The sequence below is a fragment of the Rhinatrema bivittatum genome, chromosome 3, assembly GCF_901001135.1.
Source record: "Rhinatrema bivittatum chromosome 3, aRhiBiv1.1, whole genome shotgun sequence".
NCBI lineage: Eukaryota > Metazoa > Chordata > Amphibia > Gymnophiona > Rhinatrematidae > Rhinatrema > Rhinatrema bivittatum.
The window spans coordinates 307,832,218-307,850,403 of NC_042617.1; the positions used below are offsets into that span (position 1 = coordinate 307,832,218).

At 47.1% G+C, this 18,186-nt stretch overlaps 1 protein-coding gene across 2 annotated transcripts in view; it reads left to right on the top strand.

The window, feature by feature from the left end:
- The window catches only part of ITGA5 (integrin subunit alpha 5), a 263,376-nt gene that overhangs the window by 166,173 nt on the left and 79,017 nt on the right, over window positions 1–18,186 (top strand). For both annotated transcript variants that reach the window (XM_029595141.1, XM_029595140.1), the window contains 8 exons: window positions 1,595–1,707; window positions 3,466–3,589; window positions 4,560–4,621; window positions 9,567–9,612; window positions 10,628–10,753; window positions 12,101–12,145; window positions 13,582–13,625; window positions 14,404–14,460. In XM_029595141.1, coding sequence (XP_029451001.1) covers window positions 1,595–1,707; window positions 3,466–3,589; window positions 4,560–4,621; window positions 9,567–9,612; window positions 10,628–10,753; window positions 12,101–12,145; window positions 13,582–13,625; window positions 14,404–14,460 — 617 coding nt within the window. The remainder of the gene's footprint in view (window positions 1–1,594; window positions 1,708–3,465; window positions 3,590–4,559; window positions 4,622–9,566; window positions 9,613–10,627; window positions 10,754–12,100; window positions 12,146–13,581; window positions 13,626–14,403; window positions 14,461–18,186) is intronic.

The window sequence follows — 18,186 nt, forward strand, 5'->3', positions numbered from 1 at the left end:
GTGAAGCAGATTTGTGAGGCAATACTCCCTTGGGTAAAGCCATGCTGACTTTGTTCCATTAAACCATGTCTTTCTATATGCTCTGTGATTTTGATCTTGAGAATAGTTTCCACTATTTTTCCTGACACTGAAGTCAGGCTCACTGGTCTATAGTTTCCCAAATTGCCCCTGGAGCCCTTTTTAAATATTGGGGTTACATTGGCCAGTCTCAGGGGCCCCCCTCCCACCCCATCTTGACATGGCAACCAATGAGGCTCTTGACCAAAAGATTTGCTCCTCTCTGCATTAGAATAATGAATTGAAAACCAGGATTCAAATCTTCTCTCGCCCACTTAACCTTGGGCAAATCGTTTGGCCTCCTGCTGGGTCAGCTACCCACTTATTGTAAGCCTTTCTCTTCTGGGAAGAAGTTTTATGTTTGAATGCAATTTATTATACAGCAGCCAGCGCTATATACATTCCTAAATATATAAATGAAATGAACAAATATCTGGAAGAATTTGGGATAAGCAGAGAGGATCTTCGGTGGCAGGGGAGGAAAGGGAAAGTCCCGATCAAGGAGGTGCTACTGTAGGCAGGAGCACGAGCAGAGAGCGGTCCGGCCTTGTGCTTTAGAGATGCCGGGGTTGGTGAGCTGTGCTGCCCATGACGCTGGGTTTCCGGAATGTCTGCATGGATGGTGTCAGCTGTGCAAGGCTTGTTGAGGTTGCTGGTGTGTGTTCATGCAGTGGGTGGAAGCTGTGTCCCTCTGAATGGCCAGCTGGGAGTGTGTCATATCCGTCACTCACAGGCTCCCAGATGTTAGCAATTAATTATAGCCCCACCCCCCTGCTTTAACTTCTCTTCCTCCGGTTTCTCCTGTTGCTGACTGCATGAGAGGGAGGGGGCTAAGAGTTATGCTTCATTTATAATTTCCCTTGCCCATATTTCATGATTATATTTTATTTATTTAAAAGTGTTTTATATACTGCTTTTACAACATTTGTCGGTCAAAACGGTTTCCAGGTTAAAATAACATACATAATTAAAATGACATAAAAACATAGAGAGCATGAGGACTTATAAATAACTAAACAGCAATAATAAAATTCCATATAATGGGTGTGCCTTCAGCTCCGAGGTTTATTAGAGCAGATAAGGGTGGTGCTTTTTAAGCGCTAAGGGAATGCATGGACCATGATATTATGAAGCAGTGCGTGATGTGGTGCAAGGAGTGTAAAAACCTCATTATCCCCCATGTCCCACCATGGGCTGTATCATTTATTAAGGGCTTTTCAAAACTTGCTCAGGAGGCACCCTCGCTGCGAGTCAGGTTGTCAGGATATCCACAATGAATATGCAGGAGATAAGATTTACATACACTGGAGGCCACGCTTAGGTAAATTCATGATTTCCTGAAAACCCAATAGGCTCTTGGGTCCCTGGGAGTATCATGGAGGGAGGAGGGGGAGAGCCAGAAAAGTTGCAAAAGAATGACAGGTCCCTACCCCAAAGAGCTTACATAGCCTGACGACGTTGTTATGTAAAGATATCATTTGATGCAGGGTGTGACACTGTCTGACCTCACCCATCATTTTTCCCCCACTGTGTGCAGGAGCTAGAACTTCAGAGATCGACATAAACCAGACGGAGTGGGAGGAGCAAGTAGAGTTCAAATCCAGGCAGTGGTTTGGTGCAACGGTGCGTTCGCATGAGAAATCCATCCTGGTAAGAGTTTGGGTCTTATTAATTTTTTTTTTTTATTCTGAGCAGCGTAGAAGGGGAAAAGAATGGGTCCTCGTGCCGAAAGCGGACTGGGAGTACAGGCAAGAAGGGCTTGGTAACGAGTCCTCCTTTATTTAACACGTCTCCATCAAGAAAGCTCAAAGCATGTTAAAGCAGATCAAAAATTATACTCCAAAAAAATGAAGGAAAGGTAATTCAGGTATAGAATAACAGCATAAATAGTCCAAGCAAAGGAAGGCTATAAAGCGGTGGTGATGGATGCACAGTATTGATTGGAGTGCAGTTTTGGGGGGTGGGGGTACACATTTGATAAGGTGCGGATGATAGCAAAGTGCATTTTACAGGCCCCCTCTGTTTAAGATTCAGAGAGTGGTACTGTCTAAGGTTGTGATTTGAATTGAGAAGGCAGTTTCATTAAAGCCATGTTTTTCAGTCATTTTCTGGACTAGCAGTTTCGTTGCCAACCGACGGAGCGCACTGTTAACCTGCTATTGGACGCGCGTTTTCCCTTACCACTTATTCAGTAAGGGGCGGAAACGTGCGTCCAACCCTCCAAACCTAATAGGGCCCTCAACATGCAAATGCATGTTGAGGGCCCTATTAGGTATTCCCGCTCGATTCTTTAAGTAAAATGTGCAGCCAAGCCGCACATCTTACTTTCAGAAATTAGCACCTACCCAAAGGTAGGCGCTAATTTCTTCCGGCACCAGGAAAGTGCATAGAAAAGCAGTAAAAACTGCTTTTCTGTACACCCTCCTACTTAATATCATGGCGATATTAAGTCGGAGGTCCCGAAGAGCGCAAAAAAAAATAAATTTGAAGTCAGCCGGTGGCTGTCGGGTTGAAAACCTGACGCTCAATTTTGCCGGCGTCCGGTTTCCGAGCCCTGGCTGTCAGTGGGCTCAAGAACAGACGCCGGCAAAATTGAGCATCTGCTGTCAAACCCGCTGACAGCCGCCTCTCCGGGCCAAAAGGAGGCGCTAGGGACGCGCTAGTGTCCCTAGCGCTTCCTTTTGCCCGTTTCTAATGCCGGGCCTCATTTAAATACTGTATCATGCGCACAGGCGAGTGGCCTGTACGCGCCGGGAGAGCGGGCGTTCGCCTGCTCTCCCGTGGACTTTACTGAATTGGCCCGAGTGTTAGGGTGGATCCTGGGAGATTGAAGTTACGAGTCCAGCTTTTCTTTTTGGGGGTGGGATATTTTAAGCTTTGAAGGTGATTCCCCTTCTTAATCGTGGACCCTTGGCGGCAGTCTCCCTTTTTCTTTTTGATGATTTTGTTCAGGTGGAACCTCACATTGTCAGCTTCCACCTGCAGAATAAATCATTCCAAATCGGGCCCATGTTAAGTGTTCAGGTAAGATTTGGACCAGGCCTGGCAAAAGTGAGCAGGAGGGAAACCTGCTGTGATGTGACCCTCATACGTCTGATCATCCCAACTCACAACTGAACTCGCATCTATCAACCTCTTAACTCCTTCTCTCCATCCAGAACCTTCACACCCTTCTCATACAACTTAATAATACTTTCTGGACTTGAATTGTTTAATTTCTGTCAAATGTTCACATTGTTATATACTGTTACACAACTACTAAGAAAATGCACACTTTGTAAACCGTTATGATGGCTCTACCGAATGACGGTATATAAAACTCATCAAATAAATAAATAAAATGAGGCTCATCTGCTGAGCGTAATCTCTTTTTCTCTCTCCTTCTCCTACTTTCTTACTCTCTTCCAGGCCTGTGCCCCCTTGTACAGCTGGCGCACCAAAAAGGAGGAGCCCCTCAGTGACCCCGTTGGCACCTGCTACCTCTCCATGAACAATTTCACTAAGTTTGTGGAATATTCTCCCTGCCGATCTGGTAAGGATGCACGGCAGAGGCTTCTGATGAGACTGAATCTATGGCATGCTTTAGCTTGCTTAAATTCAAAACAGCAGCATATTTTATGAAAATATCAATAGCTGATACCATGTAGTCTCACATATGGGAACAGAGAAACCTCATAGACACAAAAATGGCGGGCTTTGCTTCCGATAGTCCTAATTGCCACCAATATAATTGTGCAGTCACAGGTAAGTGTTCGGACCGTCACTAAACTTTTTAATCATCGGTTTCTCTGTGGTAATTTTTTAAAGATTTTTTTGCTTTTTCAGAATAATTTCATTTTTTAAAAATCTTTCATTTTAAATCATTTTAAAAAAAAATGAAATTATTCTGAAAAAGCAAAAAATCTTAAAAAAATTACCACAGACAAACCGATGATTAAAAAATTTAGTGACGGTCCGAACACTTACCTGTGATTGCACAATTATATCGGAAGCAAAGCCCGCCATTTTTGTGTCTATGAGGTTTCTCTGTTAATATGTGAGACTACATGGCATCAGCTATTGATATTTTCATAAAATATGATGCTGTTTTGAATTTAAGTTACGTGTTTACATCATATATATATATACAGTTTTGTTATATTGATGCTTTAGCTTGCAGCATCGCTGCGCCCGTGCACTGCGTGGCTTCAGAAACTATTCCCCACGTGGCGAGTATATCCAAATAAGGAAGGAGTTGGGGGAAGGCATACTGCATGCAGGGGAGGGGGAGGGCACGTGTACTCTTTTTATATCAGCCCTACGACACTCAGCCCTGTCTCATTCACTCCCCACCCTCTTCTCCACTTCCCTGTCTTGGCTCTGCAGTATCTCTGTGTCCATTCTCACCCCCTTTGCATGGACGTCAGACCCCACTGTCATGGGAGTTGATTACAAAGTGCCAATTTAAAAGCGCGAGTGACCACGGGCCTCACCCGGGTGTTCTCTGCTCTTGTCTCCCACAGATCTGAGCTCTGCTGCTGGGCAGGGCTACTGCCAGGGAGGTTTCAGCGCTGAATTCACTACGGTAAGACATTCTCGCTCTCTCTGTCCTTGTGTGGCCTGCCGCCTTGTCCCTGCCGCGCTATAAAGTGCTCCCCACCGCCCCCGTAAGCATAGCAGGCAGTGGCATCGCTCTGTCAACCTGCCAATCCAGATAGCTTGCTTGATTTCATAAGTGTGTGTAATAAAATCTATCCATTGATGGATGTGTGGTTACATCCTGGCAACGCTGGCTTCACTCACTCCTGTAACTTTACTTCCCTTGTCCAGAATGTCACCACGGAGGTTTGCCACATTTTTTAGGCAAAGAGTTAACAAACCCCTCCTCTTCCCCCCCCCCCCCAAAAAAAAACAAAAAACAAATCCCTGAAACATTTCTTGGCATGCAGTCCCCTGCCCCTGGGGGGGGTGAAGGGAGGTGGGCAGAGTCCCTAGCAACATTTTGCCCAGCAAAATACAGACTCCTCTGGTCATCCAGCATGCCACATGCCTGGCATGCCATGCTCTCTGTACTGCCAGCCCTGCTTTTTACATCTGTTTGTACAGCAGAACACATGAGATGTAAATCGTAATTTTAAGATGGTTCATGCACTCGTTTACCAAGCAAGTTCCAACAGAGCAAAGCCAGCATTCAGTATATTCCATTTACTAGTATTTCCCCCTCTTAATGCCCATTCTTTCCCCTTCCCCCTGCCAACCCTAATAGTTATCCTTCCACACGTGTAGGGTTAGCAGATGTGGCCCATGAATTTTGAACTTGAGTCTGGTTGCCTGCATTGCAGGAGGATCAGCGGGCCTGCAGATCCGGGTGCTGGAGGCTGCCGACCCCCCCCCCCCCCTTAATCTACTTTTTTTTTTTTTCTTGTCTATATTCTGAGAGCCTATCAGGGATCCTGGGTCTGGGACAGCCAGTATTTTTATTAAAAACTTGGATGAAGGCAGAGAGAGAGAGCGCGAGTGTTAACCTAGAAAATTCACAGACCACGTCCTGTTGGAGAGAGTAGCAAGTACTGTGGAGCAGTGCTTCTCATGCTGGTCCTGGAGTTCGGCCCTAGCCTGCTAGGCTGATTTCCAGGACCCTTGCATGAGATTTGCAAACTTTGAGATGTACTGCTTTGGGGAACAGGATTAGTATGTAAAATTATAATTAAAAAAGAGAAACAGAAAAAAGTTGTGACTACACAATTCTTGAAAAACAACTGAATCACAAAGGGGTCAATTTTCAAAGGTTTGAGGTGATTAACTGAGAGCTGGGTGTCTAAATTGACTGGGGGCTCAGTGCCTAAATTTAGGTGCTTAAAAAGTGGGCAGCATCATGTCGGGGGAAAGTAAGTTGGATGCCCAGTACTGATTTGTGGTGCTAGGCACCTAAATGCAGGTGTATAGATTTCAAGCCTAAATTTACAGACCTCTGTTCTAGGGAAAATTTTCAGCCGAAATTAGACACCTCACTTTAGAGCCCTAAAATCTGAGGCAACCAGGTCAGGCACTCAGCTTTCTTCGAATATTGGCCTCACTGTTTATCGAGAAACAAGGTTATACAGCGGTGACCAAATGCAGATGTGCAGAATAATTTACAGAAATGCAAAACAGAATAAGGCCAGTCCTCCCAGAAACTTGCATAATCCCCAGACTGGGGTCCCCTCTAGGAATCCACGGCGCACGCACGTAAACTGAATATCTTCCAAATACTTCACATTCTTGCTACTCAAGTCCGGTACATACAGAATTCTTCCATGGGGTGGGGGGAGGAGGAGAAGAATCATCTCCTGGGCTCTGGATTTTTTTTCCTTCAATGTCTCAATAGCCACTGGTGGTAATCACGCTGGAAACAGATTGGGGGTTCCAACACAACTTTACTTGGAAGGCTTGTTTAAAAGTGAAACATGATACTACTTACAAAAATCTCTCTTCCTTTCGCGACATCCAGAAAACAGTTACTAATGGCGAACCTGTGACTCTGAGGTGCCTTCGGTAATACAGTCGCCAACAGATCCCCCCTCTGCTCTGGTGGTAGCTGGGGGTTCTTTGGCGGGATGCCCACCCCAGCAGGGTAGCTAACCACTCCTATTCTGGTGTCCTGCAGTCCCTGGATACCGGTGGTGGGGGTGTACAGTGCCTCCTCTTCTCTCCTCCTCCTCCTCCTTCCATTCCCCTCAGACACCGGAGGAATGTCCGAGCTCTCTCTCTCCCCGATTGGGTTAGATGGGTGCTGTATCTCTCTCTGTTGGAGAGTAACAGGAAAAACTAGATGAAATCACTCTCAATGTGCAAAAGGGAAGAAAAGTCGGGGGGAGAAAAGTCCAAAGTTAAACCAGGTTGCTCCTCCTTAAAAGGAAAAAAAAAAAAAAACAACTCACTCAAAAGAGAGTTCCTGAATTCTCCAAATCCCAGGCCACAAAATGTAAGGCCTTGGATTTCTTTGTAAGCAAACATCAGGAACTCAAAAGAAAAATACTGTTCACTGGTGAGTTCTAAGTAAAAATCTTTACCTCCACAGGGGGTCAGTTAGCAACCAGCGCAGCAGCCTCACAAGGGGGCGCTGAGGAATGGATGTTATGCCCTCTACTACTCTACCTGTCTGGGGTCTCTGCCAAATTAGTAGGGATTCCTAGGGGACACTACACTTCATTTAGGATGGTATTCATTCAGCCCGTTGTCAGCATGCTTTATAACACAATTACGTAAGTGTGCACATTTGAAGCCAACCTCTTTTCACCAGTGGCGGTTTGGCACTGCATCCCCAAGCGTTTTTTTAAAAATCTTTGATTATTTGATGTGTAGGGGTGGGGGCAGGGTTATATGGGGCATCTTTTCACTTGGGAGATAAATTTAAAAGGATTTTCACATGTAGATGCAACGTACTATCCTAGCGATTTACAAAAGCCATTTACTAAAGTGCACTACACGAGTAAATCCTATGGACAATTCAATGCCATATATTGTAGCAATTTTCAAACCCAATTTTACCTGTGTAAATACTTGTTTCAGTTGATTTCCAACCTGTTATTTCTCCTGTATTTTGCCTGTCAACTTGACCTGAAATGCATCACTTTCAGAGGCCTTTTCCAAAGTCTGACTTCAATGCTGGGAAAAATCATAACAACTATTCTAAAGAGCAAAATCACAGAATGTATAGAAAGCCCTGGTTTAATGGGACAGAGCCAGCATGGATTTACAAAAGGGAAGCCTTGCCTCACCAATCTGCTACATTTTGTTTTGAAGGGATTATTAAACATGTGGATAATTGTGAGCCGGTGGATGTAATATATTTGGCAAAGTGCAAAGTCCCCCATTACAGACCTGAAAAAATTAAGTCATGAGATAAGAGACAATGTCCTATTGTGGATTGTAGACAGGTTAGAAGATAAGAAACAGAGTAGGACTAAATAGTCAAGTTTTCTCAGATGAGAAAGGTAATCAGTGGTGTGCCTCAGGGATTCTATACTGGGACTGGTTCTTTTGTAATATATTTGTAAATCATCTGGAAAAGTGATCGAGTGAGGTGATCACATTTTCAGATAACACAAAATTATTCCAACTTGTTAAGTCAGAAGCGAATTGAGAAGTTGCAGGAGGTCCTTGAGAGATTTGAAAACTAGACATCCGAATAGCAGGTGAAATTTAATGTGGACAAACGCAAAGTGATGCACATGAGGAAAAGTAACCTACACTGTAGTTGCATAATTTTAGGTTCCATATTAGGAATCACCACCCTGTAAAAGAATCTGGGCATCTTCGTAGACAATACTTTGAAATCGTCAGCTCAGTGTGTGATAGCGGTTAAAAAAGCAAACAGAATGTTAGGAATTATTAGGAAAAGAATGGAGACATATATCTTGTATTGTTCCATGCTGAGAGAGCACCTTGATCATTCTGTGCAGTTCTGGTTGCCGCATCTCAAAGATATAGTGAACTGGAAAAGGCACAGAGAAGGGCAACCAAAATGATAAAGGGGATGGAACAGCTCCCCTATGAGGAAAGGCCAAAGAGGTTAGGGCTGTTCAACTTGGAGATAAGATGGCTGAGGGGGGATATGACAGAGATCTATAAAATCATGAGTGGAATAGAATAGCTAAATGTACATTGATTTATTTACTCTATCAAAAGCTACAAAGACTAGAGGCAGACCATGAAATTAGCAAGTAGCACATTTAAAACAAATTGGAGAAAAGTTTCACTCAATACACAATTAAGCACTGGAATTCATTGCTGGAGGATGTAGTTAAGGCAGTTAGCATAACTGGGTTTAAAAAAACAGTTTGGAGGAAGACAATAAACTGTTAGCTATTAGGAATAGTCATTACTTATCCCTGGGCATAAGCAATAAGGGTTCTCTCTTTCCTGTTTGAGATCTTGCCATGTATTTGTGACCTGGATTTGCCATTGTTAGAGACAGGGTGCTGGGCTTGATGGATCCTTGGTCTGACCCAATATGGCAATTCTTAAATTATGTTGTACTCAGTGCCCAGAACTTTCCTGAATTAAAATGGGTGCTCAACCTATTCAAAAAGCTGAGCGCACATTTTAACTCAAATATTTTGTTTTTCTGTCCTTTTTTTTTTTTTTTTTTTTAAATTCCTGATGCATTAGCATATCATTTGCTTACCGGATCAGGAGTGCAATCTATCTTTTTTTGTATATCAAGTGGGCTAAAGGGCACTGAGTTTCAGTGCATGGTTTTACCATCGGGCCTTGGGAAGGTAACTGAAAACTGGGATACGCGTTTCTGTTGCAGGGGGAGGGAGGAGGAGGAGGAGAAGGTAGACTCTGTATCCCTGGAGGTTTAAGAGTAGATTGGTCACGCCTGTCTGGGGATATAGACGCTGACCTTTTGAGATCTCCCAACCCCCCCCCCTTCAATTTTCTGAGAACGGAGGGGAACTGGGAGTGCGTGGTGTCACACCTGCATAATAACCACAGTCTGTAACACAACACAGGAATAAAAACCATTCTATCTCTGTTTGTAGACGGGGCGAGTGCTGCTGGGGGGACCAGGAAGTTACTTCTGGCAAGGTAAGAAGAAAAAGGTGAGGTGCCCATACCTCTGGATTGGGGCCTGGGGTTTTGGGGGGGGGGGTATGGAGTAGCATGAGAGGAAGAGGTTTGATAGTGAAGGAGTGGGGTGAAGTAGCTTTGCAGGAGCTCCTGAACCACGTAGAAGGAAGAGAATGAGAAAGGAGAGCATGCCCCAACTTTGATAGTGACGCTTGAGTAGAAGGACGAGGGAATAGGCCCTGGTTATGAACATGTCATATCATCCCCTGCCTTTGTTAACCCTCTCCCTGTTAATGTTATTATTGTAAAGCTTGTTGCTAAGTTATGTTACATTGTGAACAGAGGTGATGTTTTGCAAACGTGCCTCGGTATATAAAAAACCCTTAAATAAAATAAATAAATGTCTGGGTCCGGCAGCAAGCCCCAGAGCCGAGACTCACTCTAAGGATGGTCTGTGCGGAGAGTGGCTTCCTGAGGAGAGCCAGATGGGAAGGAGTAAGACCATCAGAGGTTCTACCACAAGGAACCTAATTGCTTTGGGGAATGTCTCTTCCAAATTTCCAGCCCTGTGTATGTGGGGTTCGTCAGAAAGCATCCGATTTTGACCAATGCACCTCGTCACCAATTTTAATGCAGGGGGAATAACAATGGGGGGGGGGGGCTCCTAGGGGAGCCTTTTTAAAATAAAAATGTAATATTTATGCATACTGTAATGAGAGAGGGCATTGCTGGTGATGTCATTGTTTAAGATCATCCCTGCACCTCACCCACTCTGACTCAAGTTTCAGAATTTCTCTAGTTACATTTCATTTCATGCCAAAGGCCTCTCCTGGTAGTCATGTCACGATGCACTAGCAGTCAGATTGGACACAGATTTTCTGGGGTTTGGCAAATCTTAAAGAAGCGGTCTTCCTTGCTTGCCTGCCTGCCTTGCCCGCCAGTCACTCTTATTCCCTTAAGACTCTCTCTCCACTCCCCTCAGTACCAGGCGCGTGGGGAGCCCGCTGCAAACCCTCTCTGGTTCTTGTCGTAGGTCAGGTGATCACAGCCACGCAGGAGCAGATTGAGAAGTCCTTCTTCCCCGAATACTTCATCACGGAGATCAAAGGGCAGATGCAGACGCGCCAGGCCGCGGGCACCTATGACGACAGCTACCTCGGTAATGTGCACCCTTCTTCCGGTCTCCATGACACCCCAGACTCTCTGCTGTGGAACCCCTCTCCCCCCCACAGCACAGGTATCGGCAGCACCACTGCTTTGAGGCAGGGGCACGCAGGATAAGCCCAGCAGTGCCCGCTGGAGCCTGTCCCGAGCTTTGGTAACCCCCAGCAGTTCGCCGACAGGCGTTGCAATAAAAATATATATTTCTCAGTGAAAACAGAAAGCTGCCCTTTCCTATGGGCCCTGCCCATCCTGCAGCGTCAGCGTACCTGGGGATATACAGCTCTGTGTTCTGCTTCTGTCTCCAGCAGCAAAATACTACATGACAAGAAGTTTTTCAGGGATTTCTGCAGGCAACGTACAGACTGGGTTTCTTCAGCCAGGCTGATTTTTGCACCTCACCCCCAACCCCTATCTCAAACTGATTTGAAACAGGAGTAACCCATACACCATCCTCAATCTCATTAGACCATTAACGGGGTGGTATAAGATGAACAAGCTGCATTACTAATCTGTGGGAAAGGGCAGAATCCCCAGGTGCTGCGTTTGGGAAGTTCTGGAAAACGAGAGGTTACAAGCGCCAGTTTCAAATCCTGTCCATTCTTCCTACCCTTTGGCCTGGCAGTGCCTCGAATGAGAGAGGTGGGCTCTGGCCTCCCATTTGGCTGTGGTGATGCGTGGAAATAAATTTGTGTGCAAAATGGCAAAAAAAAAAAAAAAACCCCAAAAACCTCAAACCACCCAGGTGATTTGCCTCTGTGGGGCTAAAAACAGATAATGTCCACCTTCTTGCACCATTTTTATTTTTGGTTTGTAATTCAATAGAAGAGCAAAAGCTTATGTAAATGAGTTTGCTACATTTTTACTGGGTTTTTTTTAGCAGTTCCTCCCCCCACCTGTTTTGGTTATAAACTGTGTTTAATAAAAAAAAAAAAAAAAGAGAGAAAAGCATTTTGGCAAAAACACTCCTTTCCAAAAAAAATCTATATAATGCAGTCTGTAGCTGGAGGGAGAGATAGGTGGGATGGGGGAGGCAGGCAACACCTGCCGGCCATGAACTGGAAGAGCTGCCACCTCAGGCTGCTCCCCCGCAGTGCCCCGTCCTGCCAGCAGGGAGTGCTGCTTGGGTCTTCTGAGGCCACCAGCACCAGAGGCTGGGAAGGCAAGAAACTTAGATAGTGTTTAAAAAAAATAAAGGTGTGAACGTCCAAGTGGGAGCTAAGCTGAGAAGGAGTGGGGCTTGTAGTACTGCGATGGGGCTGCAGGAGGATGCACAGGTGAAATCTCTGATGGGTGTAACCAGCTGGTGTCTGGAAGTTTACCTTTCCTCCTCTTTCTTCTGCAGGATATTCCATTGCTGTTGGAGAATTCAGTGGGGATTCAGTAGAGGGTAAAAATCTCCTTTCTTGTATGTTTCTGAGAAATGGGAGAGTGTGTGTGTTTCTAGCCTAAGAAAGCTGTGCTGTGAGACCTGCTCAGCTTCTCCACTTAAACTCCCTTATTTTACCTGCTCAGGTACTGCACGGTGGCCCTGATGTAATAAGGTGCGATAGACACTATGCCCGTGTTAAAGCTTGGTTGTGTGCTCTTTTTTTTAATGCACACAGCTCTACTCATGTAAAAAGTTTAACTCTCAGAAAATATATGCACAAATGTGAGTAAAAGTGCACACAGTTTGGTGCTCCTCCATGCAAATCCCAAGTTAATCAAAGCATTAGTCATTACACCAATTCAGACGGATGTGGAGGCTCAACTCATGTTTTCTCGGTGCTGTAAATTTTAAATCCTGGTCAGAGGTGGAGTAAAGTTTCTGTGGCTAATGTTAATCTATAGGGCCTATACTTTGGCAATTAGGCACATAAAATGTGATTTGTGCACAAATCATGTTTTCTGTATATAAAACATGGCTTGTGCACATTGTGTGCAGAACATGAGTCGTACACCCACAGGTTGAGGCATACAAAATTAGTTCAAAGCCTAAAAGATGTGTGCAGGAAAATGTGCATAGTCAAAATAATAGAGATTTGGCTAAAGGAAAAGAACTCAATGTATAATGGAGTCTAGCAACCATGTAGACTAGACTCCATTATACATTGAGTTCTTTTCCTATAGCCAAATCCCTATTATTTTGACTGTTTCTAATTTTTGGCTATCATTGAGTCATATTATACTACTACTGAAAATGTGCATAGGCACGGACGTAATTGTGCTCGTATATCCTGTTTTATTCACACTAAGCATGTCTTTATGCGCACATTTTCAGGTGACTGTACTTTTATTTGTATCTTCTGATGCACAAGCATACCATTAACTTACTGAATTGGGAGTTAACACTTTTTTTTTTTTTTTTTTAAGTGTGTGAGTAAAACATAAAAATGCGTGCTGAAGATTAGTGCACTCTCTTCCACTCCGGTCTTAGTTTATAGGAGCCAGTTGTAAAGGACTAAGATGCCTCCGTTGTGGGTTTCGTGTTTGACATTTAGACAGCAACTAGCAAAGTGTCTGACGTGAGCTTCCCAGACTCGTGGATCAGCAAAGCCCGCCCCCCCCCCCCCCCCACACACTTTTTTTTTTTTTTAAATGAAAAATCAACCCTTAATATACTAGGGCTGAATCCCTCAGGTACCTTGCGTCCTCATGGCTGAGCAGTCATAGTAGTTACAACCCTCGTGTTCTGCATTATGCTGTCGTCTCCTCCGGCACTGTCAAGCCCCACCCCCAGCGAGTCCCTCCAGCACATGCACGAACCTCCGGACCTCGGCGTTCTGACAGCCCCGGGAGGGTCTGTTTCTTTCATTGATACTTTTTTTTTTTTCCCCTCTACAGATTTCGTGGCTGGTGTTCCTAAGGGAAACATGACCTACGGCTATGTAAGATCCTTTAGAATGAGTTGAAATGGGAGTTGATGACTGGTGTTACAGCACTGCATGATGTGCCTTGGGATGAGAGGGGAAAAGGGAGGAAGGTGGCAGAGGGCAACTAATAAGGCAGGGATGGCACCTGCTCCCTTTCTGCCCTCAGCCATCAGGGGGACCTGATTTTTTTGCCTTGGACAGTTATTCAAGACTTGAGTTGGGGATCAGAAATGGTAACACTTTGAAAGCAAACGAACAGATTTCCTTCCAGAAGTGAATGAAAAGATTCCTACCAAAAACATCTTGCCTGAAGGGGGATGGGCAGTCTGTAAATTCAGTCCATCATCTGGGCAAAAATCCTTGTTTTGTCACTGGCCATTTGGCCAGTAGCTTTGCCCAATAGCATGTCTAGATTTTCTGCAGGGGCTAATAGTGCCCCTTCCCCACTTCTGATGGTGCCCAGCTGGCCATAAAACAAAATTCATCCCTTTGGGCAAGAAGTTGGTGTCTGAGGCTTTCCATAGAGCTTTTAAAAAAAAAAAAAAAAGGCTCTCCCACTTTGCTTACCCTGGGACAGAGCTCATGTACTGTGCTGCCCTCCTGTGGCCAAGCACAGGTTGCAGATCTGTTCGGAGCAGCTTCCCGTGCAGCTCTTGGGACCCCTCAGCAGGTGCCCCAGTCTTAACAGCGGCACTAGCCCTGTGATGTGGAGTTGTTGCATTGCATAATCCTTGGTTTGCTGCCTGAATTCCTGCTTTTGACATGCTGGGATGTTTCCATGTTTTTTTCCTAGGTTACTATACTGAATGGAACAGACTTGAAGTCCCTCTATAACTTCTCAGGGGAGCAGGTAGAGAATCTTTTTTTTTATTTTAAACATTTTTTGCCCTTTATTTTTCTTTGCTATTCCTTTCTCTGAAACTGATGTGACAGAATATGAGAGGGGAAAATGATCAGCAGGGTTGAAGAGTCACAGATTTCAAAGGCAGCAGGCAGAGAGAGGAAGAGCTGAGAAGATTCACTGATTACAGAATTGTTTTTATACACACAGCACCTTGCAGCAAGAGGGAGCCCTGGAATGCCTCACAGTAATACTTCCCCAACATGCATGCAGCTATCTCTGAGATGGGTGGCTCCATAGTACATTTATGGTGCCTTTACAAAGAGGTGAGGGGGGTGGGGGATGGGAAGGACAGGGTGTAGGCATCTATTAGAGTTGGGTAAACTGAGGCACCAGGTTCCTTGCCCAGGCTACACACAGTGTTGGTGACAAATGCAGAACTTCTCACATAGTTGACTCGGGTTGAGCACATAGATACAGAGCCTCTCACCTCTAGGACTGGATGGCTCAGGGGATGGGCGCAGGGATACAGAGCCTCTCACCTCTAGCACTGGATGGCTCAGGGGATGGGCACAGGGATACAGAGCCTCTCACCTCTAGGACTGGATGGCTCAGGGGATGGGCGCAGGGATACAGAGCCCCTCACCTCTAGGACTGGATGGCTCAGGGGATTGGGCACAGGGATACAGAGCCCCTCACCTCTAGGACTGGATGGCTCAGGGGATGGGCACAGGGATACAGAGCCTCTCACCTCTAGGACTGGATGGCTCAGGGGATGGGCACAGGGATACAGAGCCCCTCACCTCTAGGACTGGATGGCTCAGGGGATGGGCACAGGGATACAGAGCCTCTCACCTCTAGGACTGGATGGCTCAGGGGATGGGCACAGGGATACAGAGCCTCTCACCTCTAGCACTGGGTGGCTCAGGGGATGGGCACAGGGATACAGAGCCTCTCACCTCTAGGACTGGATGGCTCAGGGGATGGGCGCAGGGATACAGAGCCCCTCACCTCTAGGACTGGATGGCTCAGGGGATGGGCACAGGGATACAGAGCCCCTCACCTCTAGGACTGGATGGCTCAGGGGATGGGCACAGGGATACAGAGCCTCTCACCTCTAGGACTGGATGGCTCAGGGGATGGGCACAGGGATACAGAGCCCCTCACCTCTAGGACTGGATGGCTCAGGGGATGGGCACAGGGATACAGAGCCTCTCACCTCTAGGACTGGATGGCTCAGGGGATGGGCACAGGGATACAGAGCCCCTCACCTCTAGGACTGGATGGCTCAGGGGAATGGGCACAGGGATACAGAGCCTCTCACCTCTAGGACTGGAAGGCTCAGGGATGGGCGCAGGGATACAGAGCCTCTCACCTCTAGGACTGGATGGCTCAGGGGATGGGCACAGGGATACAGAGCCTCTCACCTCTAGGACTGGATGGCTCAGGGGATGGGCACAGGGATACAGAGCCTCTCACCTCTAGGACTGGATGGCTCAGGGGATGGGCACAGGGATACAGAGCCCCTCACCTCTAGGACTGGATGGCTCAGGGGATGGGCACAGGGATACAGAGCCTCTCACCTCTAGGACTGGAAGGCTCAGGGGATGGGCACAGGGATACAGAGCCTCTCACCTCTAGGACTGGAAGGCTCACGGGATGGGCGCAGGGATACAGAGCCTCTCACCTCTAGGACTGGAAGGCTCGGGATGGGCACAGGGATACAGAGCCTCTCACCTCTAGGACTGGATGGCTCAGGGGATGGGCACAGGGATACAGAGCCTCTCACCTCTAGGACTGGATGGCTCAGTGGGATGGGCACAGGGATACAGAGCCCCTCACCTCTAGGACTGGATGGCTCAGGGGATGGGCACAGGGATACAGAGCCTCTCACCTCTAGGACTGGATGGCTCAGGGGATGGGCACAGGGATACAGAGCCTCTCACCTCTAGGACTGGATGGCTCAGGGGATGGGCACAGGGATACAGAGCCTCTCACCTCTAGGACTGGATGGCTCAGGGGATGGGCACAGGGATACAGAGCCCCTCACCTCTAGGACTGGATGGCTCAGGGGATGGGCGCAGGGATACAGAGCCTCTCACCTCTAGGACTGGAAGGCTCAGGGGATGGGCGCAGGGATACAGAGCCTCTCACCTCTAGGACTGGATGGCTCAGGGGATGAGCACAGGGATACAGAGCCTCTCACCTCTAGGACTGGATGGCTCAGGGGGATGAGCACAGGGATACAGAGCCTCTCACCTCTAGGACTGGATGGCTCAGGGGATGGGCACAGGGATACAGAGCCCCTCACCTCTAGGACTGGATGGCTCAGGGGATGGGCACAGGGATACAGAGCCTCTCACCTCTAGGACTGGATGGCTCAGGGGATGGGCACAGGGATACAGAGCCTCTCACCTCTAGGACTGGATGGCTCAGGGGATGGGCACAGGGATACAGAGCCTCTCCCCTCTAGGACTGGATGGCTCAGGGGATGGGCACAGAGATACAGAGCTTCTCACCTCTAGGACTGGATGGCTCAGGGGATGGGCACAGGGATACAGAGCCCCTCACCTCTAGGACTGGATGGCTGAGGGGATGGGCACAGGGATACAGAGCCTCTCACCTCTATGATCGGATGGCTCAGGGGATGGGCGCAGGGATACAGAGCCTCTCACCTCTGGGACTGGATGGCTCAGGGAATATTATTACCATTGGAAAAACTGTTGATGGTCAGCAAGACTTAAGTTGTTGGCCTCCATCCAGTTTGGGAAAACATTTTAGCCTAAGGGCCATGTCAGGGGGGCCTGATTCAGTTGGGGAGTGGGCAATGAAGGTTCTGGGTTGGGGCTTTCCCCTTGGACGTGTAATGGAGAAAAGTCCCTCCTGAAATCTGCAGAGTTGAGTTGTGGAGGAGAAGGTTGGTCCGGATCTGACAAGCTGGCAACAGTGTTCTCCTAGGACAAGCAGGATGTTAGTCCTCACACATGGGTGACATCAGATGGAAAACTTCTGTCAAAGTTACTGGAACATTGATTAGGTTCACTGAGTATGCTCAGCTTGCCACTGTCCATCCGTCCACACGGGGTCCTCCTTCAGTCTCTTCTTTTCCATAGAGCTGTTGCCTCGTGGGTTTTTGGAGCTCTGCTCTTTAGTTGGGTTTTTTTTTTCCTCTGTATTTTTCTGTGCCGGGTCCCCCTTTTCCCATTGGTGTTTCAGGGCGACTTGGTAAGTTCTTTGTTTGTTTTTTTTGTACCTTCTTTGTGGTCGATTCCCGATTGTGCCATTTCTCGGTATCCACCAGTCATTGACCACTCGCCAGCTCTTTTTCATGGTGTCAGGTTTTCACTGATGCCCCCAGTGCCTGTGGACCATGTCTATCACGGATCCACATGAGGTCTGCATCCTCTGCCTGGGGGCACCACACGATGTCCGGGGGTGTCGTCTTTGCAACCAAATGACCCCCAAGGGTCATCTGGCTCGGCTTGATAGAATGGAAAACCTTTGAATCTAGAAAATCTGATCCTTCGACTCTGGCGTCTGGCACTTCTACACCCAAGGATTGTGCGAACCAATGGAGCCGCTTCCATCGGTGTCCACTCCTCCTCCAGTGCCGTTGCATGAGCATGGGGCCAGAGATAGGCCTTCTTCAGAGTCATCACGCTTCAGGAGCTCAGGGTCATCTCCGTCCTTGGCGCCAGGGAAAGACTGAGCCTAACACCGTTTGGGAAACCTCGG